The sequence below is a fragment of the Trichechus manatus genome, unplaced genomic scaffold (assembly GCF_000243295.1).
Source record: "Trichechus manatus latirostris isolate Lorelei unplaced genomic scaffold, TriManLat1.0 scaffold00184, whole genome shotgun sequence".
Classification (NCBI taxonomy): domain Eukaryota; kingdom Metazoa; phylum Chordata; class Mammalia; order Sirenia; family Trichechidae; genus Trichechus; species Trichechus manatus.
Window position 1 is genome coordinate 916,086 of NW_004444120.1, and position 6,839 is coordinate 922,924.

Sequence of the window (6,839 nt, forward strand, 5' to 3'; positions counted from 1 at the left end):
ATTAGGCCAATTAACTGGGATGTCTCATGAAACCATGAGCCTAAACCTCCAAACCAGGGAACCAAATCCCATGAGGCATTTGGTTGTACATAAGCAATCTCAGCAGCTACTCTTTTTTTTGGTGGTTGTTGTTGTAAATGTACCCATCACACAAGTTTTGCCAGTTCAACTTTTTACAGGTATACAACTTATTGACAGAAATTACAATAATCAGCTGTGCAACCCTACCCTTAATCAATGCGATTTTTTCATCACCGTTAACCTTTCCCCCCCACTTTTACCCTCCCTCCTGCCCCTAGTAACCACTGATAAACTTTGGTCTCTAGACATTTACCTTTCCTTGCCTTTTTGTGACTGATTTATTTCACTCAGCATAATGTCTCCAAGCTCCATCCATATAGTAGCATGTATCAAGACTTCATGTCTTCTACTGGCTGAGTAGTATTTCATTGTATGTATGTACCACGTTTTGTTTATCCATTCATCTGTTGATGGGCATTTAGGTTGTTTCCACCTTTTGGCTGTTTTGAATAGTACTGCAATGAACATTGGTATACAAGTCACTGTTTGAGTCTCTGCTTTCGAGTCTTTTGGGTATATACTTTGCTAGGTCATATGGTAGCTCTACTTTTAGTTTTTTGAGGAATGCCACACTGTTTTCCACAACGGCTGTACCATTTTACATTCCTATCAGCAATGAATAAGGGTTCCAATTTCCCTACATCTTCGCCAACACTTGCTATTTTCTTTTTTTTTTTTTTAATCTTAGCCATCCTATGGGAGTGAAATGGTACTTCATTGTGGTTTTGATTTGCACCTCTCTGATGGCTAACGGGAACCCTGGTGGCACAGTGTCAAGAGCTCAGCTGCTAACCAAAATGTCAGCAGTTCAAATCCACCAGCCTCTCCTTGGAAACCCTTAGGAGCAGTTCTACTCTGTCCTACAGAGTCACTATGAGTCGGAATCAACTTGATGGCAACGGGTTTGGTTTTTCGCATGGCTAATGATGTTGAGCATCTTTTCATGTGTTTGGTGGCCATTTGAATATCCTCTTTGGTGAAATGTCTATTCAAGTCCTTTGCCCATTTTGTGAGTGGGTTATTTGTCTTGTTTGTCGCTATGTTGTTGAAGTTTTATATATGTTTTTGTTATTAGATTCTTATCGGATATATGGTTTCCGAAGATATTCTTCCAGTTGGTAGCTTGTCTTTTCACTTTTTTGTAAAATCTCTTGATGAACAAAAGTTTTTAATTTTTATGAGGTCCCATTTATTTATTTTGCCGTTTGCTGGTCGTACTTTTGTTACGATATCAGATAATCCATTGTTAAAAGCTAGGCCCAACAGCGTTGCCCCGGCATTTTCTTGTAAGAATATTATGGTTTTAGTTTGCACATTTAAGTCTTTAATCCATTTTAAATTTGTTTTTGTATATGGTATGAGGCATGGATCCTGTTTCATTTTTCTGTATGTAGAAATCCAGTTTTCCCAACACCATTTATTGAAGATATTGTTCTTTCCACATCTAACGGACTTAGCAACTTTGTCAAAAATCAGTTGATCATAGACGTGTGGGTTTATTTCTGGACTCTCAATTCTATTCCATTGGTCTATGTGTCTATTGTTATTCCAGTACCAGGCTATTTTGACTACCGTAGCTATGTAATATGTTTTAAAATCAGTGAGTCCTCCTACTTTGTTCTTCTCTTTCAACATTGTTTTAGCTATTCAGGGCCTCTTGCCATTCCACATAAAGTTAAGGATTATTTTTTTCATTTTCTATAGGGTTTTCAGCGGCTGATTTTTTGGAAGTAGATCACCAGGACTTTCTTCCAAGGTGCCTCTGGGTGAACTCAAACTTCCAGCCTTTTGATTAGCAGCCGAGTGCTTAAACATTTGCACCATCCAGGGACTCCTTAATTACATAAGCCATGATTTTTTCAAAAGAAACAGAAGTTGTGTTGCTTTTTTTAAAGTTGTGGCAGTCCAAATGCGTAAAGCAGACAGATACTGGTTCAAGGGAGGGATAGGAGGCAAGACGATTGGGTAGAATAATGGGAAAGGGATCAAGGGATTAGGTTAATGAAGCGAGCACATGCACTTCAGGGAGTCTTTACCTGACCCCTTTATGCACCCCCCACCCCCCACACACATCCTGAAACACTACTAACACTAACGTGAGCACCTCCTTCATGTCCGGCACTATAGTAAATGTTTTACTCGACAGTCTGGGTTCTATCAAGCAGCCCTGGTAGCGGAATGGCTAAGCGCTCAGCTGCTAACTAAAAGGTCAGTAGTTCAAACCTAATAGTTGCTCCACTGGAGAATGATGTGGCAGTCTGCTTCCATAAAGATTACAGCCCTGAAAATCCTATGGGGGAGTCTACGCTGTCCTACAGAGTGGCTATGAGTCAGAATTGATTCAACGGCAAGGGGTTTGGTTTGGTTTTATAGGTTCTATCATCATCATCCCAATTTAGAGATGACAAAACTGAGGCCAAGAGGTTAAGTAACTGCCCCAAGATTGCACAGCTAGTAAGAAGTGGGGCAGGGGTTTGATCCAAGGTGGCCTGACTTCCAGACTCCTGCCTTTGCCCATTACCCCATCTCTAGCAAAGCACCTACCACTGTATTGCAATTGCCACTAAACCCCCTTAGTCAGGGCCTGAGTCTTAATCATCTTTATATTCCCTCTGCCTAACACAGTACCTGCCCATTGCAAGTGCCCAGAAAATATTAGTTGAAGAAATGGGTTTTTCAGTTTTATCACTTACATCATCATGAAATGTAATCACAAAACAAGTGTCTTATCAAGGTTCAGGTCACCAACAAAAGACACAAAGCACGCAGGCATTGGAACAACGCTTTCCTCACGTAGAGAAGAGACAGAGCAAGGTCAGCCTCAGTTGTGGGCACTGGTCTCCTCGTGGTTGGTGCAGGACAGGTGTCCTATGCACATCCCTCTTGTGCAACAGGTGAACACCCAGGGAACAGATACGGAAGTGGGCTTGGCCAGGTGCCATCTGGTGCCTGTGCATGAGCAAGAGGCAGAAACAGTTACTATGAACCCAGAACAGGGAGGAAGTCTTCTCTGATAAGGAGATGGAGGTGGGAATGAAAGAGAGAGACCCAATTCTCAGCCTCCTTATCAGAGAATGTTCTGGGCCCAAGACCTCTGCTTAGGTGGCCTGGATGGGGGATACAGAGGCAGACCCTCTTCCCAACAGCAGATACATGCCCAGTCCAGTTATGTGACATTGGTGCCATGGTTGAGACTAGAATCCAGGGCTTTTCCACTGGGTGCTCTAGTGGCCCACCGTCGAGCTAGAAAGTGGTCTTCCATATACATCTCTTGGCCCAGCTGCTCTACTGAATACTTTTCCTCTTGTACACAGTTGAAGAAAGACAAGGCTTTGATGAGCACTTTCCAGGACTGGCTGTCCTACTCTGCCTTCAAGACCCTCACAGACCAGTTCCTCAGGGGTGTGGACACCAGGGGAGAATCAGAGGTCAAAGCTCACGGCTTTAAGGCTGCCCTTGCAATAGACGTCGCCGCCAAGCTCACTGTCATCGACAACCACCCCATGAACAGGGTGCTTGGCTTTGGAACCAAGTACCTGAAAGAGAACTTCTCACCCTGGGTCCAGCAGCATGGCGGATGGGTAAGTGTATCCTATTTAAAAATTAATCTTCCCAGAACTCGGAGGGAGATGGGATGGGAAAAAAAAAATTTTTTTTTAAGGGAACACTTCTGTATAACAGTTCTCACGGGGTTAGGACACTTGAGTGGCAAAAGATATATCCCATTGATGGGAACATATTTTTAGTGATTATCATCAATAAATATTTACTGAGCTCCCAAAGGATATATGGGGTATGTGTGTGGGGGAGATGAGTTGGTCAGAAGTAACAGGAAATGAGGAGATGCTGAGATATAAAATGTTTAGACAGATATGATTTCTGTTTGCAAAGATTTTGCAGGCTCCAGCCATGAGACAAGGGAAGGCAGACAGTTCCTTCTTCATCTTCTCAAATGCTGACGGGGTGTGTAGGGTAATCCTCATGCAGAAATGTAGGGTTCTTGGCATTTTGTCATTGCAGCTTTGACCTAGCCATTTGACAAGGACAGTTTGATACAAACTAAAAAGCAAGCAGTTAAATTTTCATCTATTTTTAATTACTGATACTAGGCAAAACAGACATCTTCACCCTCCCACACCTCAGCCTCAACCCCTCCCCCATCTTAATGCCCATTCTCGAGAGCGCCTCAAAACTGCCGTGCTCAAATGGCTACATAAGGCTAACCATGTCAAAATGTTCTACCCTGGAGCTTTAAACCTCACTAGGCCCAGGGCATTGTCCGTTCAAGCTATTCCTAGGAGGACAGGTCTTTACCCCACATGACCCTTAGTCTGACTCTTTCCACTGGATTCATCCAGGGGTCAGCAGGAGGTTTGAGCGGGCCCTACGCTTGGCCAAAGTGACCCTGGGGCTTTCAAACAGGCTTGGTCTCTTGGCTGCCAGAAGCAAAGTGCAGCTGACCTTGCCTGAGGGGCTGAGATGCCTGAAATGGTCTTCAGTGGCTGCTCATTGAGCTTACCTAGTCTTCTATTTTCCACTTTAGCGCCTGATAGCACAGCAGTTAAGTGGTTGATCTGAACAACACAGGCTCTCTTTTAAGTATTCTAAATTCAAGCTTCCTTAACTCATTCCAAGAGGAGGATAGATTCCTTGACATTATTTCAATTCTCTCTATCCTTCCTTCACATAGCAGTGATGCTTAATAACTCTGTGAATTGTCCATAGAATTGTATGCCTTCAAAGGGTGAGGTTTATGCTATGTTATTTATATTTCAAGAAATCTGTTATAAAAAAATTCTAGAAATCAAATAAAAAGAGGAAAGAAATGAATACAAATGCTTTTATTTATTTTCTTTTTATTTGGCTGTCGGAGAGAAAAGCAGTACCAATTACAGAAAACAGATGGATTGCTTCAGTAAAAATAATGAAGGGGATTTTTTTTTCCCAAAGGCTTTAGAATTTGATGGCACTAGTTCTTTATTATCTGTAACTTCAGTTCGAATTTTATTACTTTACTTTTCCAGGTCATCAGAAACCCTTATCTTAACCCTTGGGCATAGTTAAATTTAGTTTGGAGCATGTAACTAGAAATTAAGAGAGGGAGGAAAAAGGATCCAAGAAAAAGGGCTGATTTTTCCAAAGTGACAGAGAAAAGGTTAAAAATAAATAAATAAAGGCTGTTGATAAAAGAATATTTATGAGCAGATATGAGTTATGAAGGAAACACTGGTGGTGTAGTGGTTAGCGCTGCGGCTGCTAACCAAAAGGTCGGCAGTTGGAATCCACCAGGCACTCTTTGGAAACTCTATGGGGCAGTTCTACTCCGTCCTATAGGGTCGCTATGAGTCGGAATTGACTCGACGGCAATGGAGTTTCTGATGAGCTATGGAAGCCTGAAGGAGATGTGGATTGAGAACTGTGTTCAGGCTCCTTGAATAGTGAAGAAAGAAGACACTGTGTGGCAAGCCCCGTGGGACTCCCATTGGCCCCAGGCATCTCGGTGGCTCTCTGGAGTGTCCTTGTAGTGGTGTGTGGAAGGAGGGAAAACTATTCCCATGCACAAGCTTTCCAGGAGCTCAGGGTTCCTAATGGCCTCAGTATTCCATGTTTCATAGAGTGCATCTAATCTTCCCAACTAAACTGCAAATTTGTGAGGGCAGATCATGTATTATATGGCTTTTTTTTTTTAAATCTCCTATAGCTCCCATTACTTTTATATATTTCATAGATATTCAGCCACGACATGTAGAATAATGAATGAATGAATCAAATGAACAGTTACTCCATCTACAAAACATACTAACCATGAGATTCTTTTTTTTTTTAAAATGGGATTTTAATTTATTCCTTGGCCCTTTTCCTCACCCTGGAGTACTGTTCCCACAGAGTTACCCAGCAGTCCTGCAACCTCACACGTTTCGTCCTACAGCCCTGTGAAAGAAGAGACGTTTACAGCCTCCATAGTCATCAGCCCTTCAGGACCTACTTTTATGAATTTTATAATACAGCATGAAAGCCTTTGCCCATTTTCAAGAAAAGATGTAGCCTATTAGCCCTGGATGTGTAACATAAATTCTTAACTGATATTTTCCTTGCAGGCATACCAATAATGCCGATCACCTTTCCAAACCCTCCCCCAACCCTAACACAGTCTCCCAGCCTTGGGTCATGCCTGGGATAAGAAAGCAGAGTTAACAGGCATATGTTTTCACTTGAACAGTGAATCAAACTTGGAATTTTAAGAATCTATTTCTCTTTTTCCCCTGTAGGAAAAAGTACTTGGGATATCACGTGAAGAAATAGACTGAAACGTCAGAAGATTCTTCATCTGGAATACTCATTATTCAACAGTGGCCCTGTGGACATCAGTCTCAGTATAGACCGTGGGGGAAATAAAAATGTACAAGGCTGAGAGAGCACTGAAGTTTTCAAAACCATTAAAATGAGTTCTCATGAATCAGGAGGCATCAGGAGAGGCCTTGTTCATCTCCAGCTCAAAGAATGCAGTAGCACGGCCCTTGACACTGGTGTTTTTCAGGCCCTCCACTGAGTGTGTGAGGAAGGCTTTAAAGACAAGTGGTAGTTCTCCTTTCAAAGGTTTGAAACAGTAACCACCATCCTACCTCCGGCGGCTTCTTTATGGAAAGTGTGTTACAGATGTCTGCTGATCTCATGAGGTTGAAAATGCTAAACTCTGCATCTGCTTACTCTTTGGTTTCTAGTACTATTTATTTTTTAAACCACACTTGGGATGGCCG

General features: G+C 42.3%; 1 protein-coding gene across 1 annotated transcript in view; it reads left to right on the plus strand.

The window, feature by feature from the left end:
- BCL2L14 (BCL2 like 14) overlaps positions 1–6,389 on the plus strand; it is a 15,724-nt gene extending 9,335 nt beyond the window's left edge. Inside the window, exons 4-5 of the mRNA XM_004387318.1 lie at positions 3,396–3,662; positions 6,351–6,389. Coding sequence (XP_004387375.1) covers positions 3,396–3,662; positions 6,351–6,389 — 306 coding nt within the window. The remainder of the gene's footprint in view (positions 1–3,395; positions 3,663–6,350) is intronic.
- Positions 6,390–6,839: the final 450 nt, after the last annotated feature.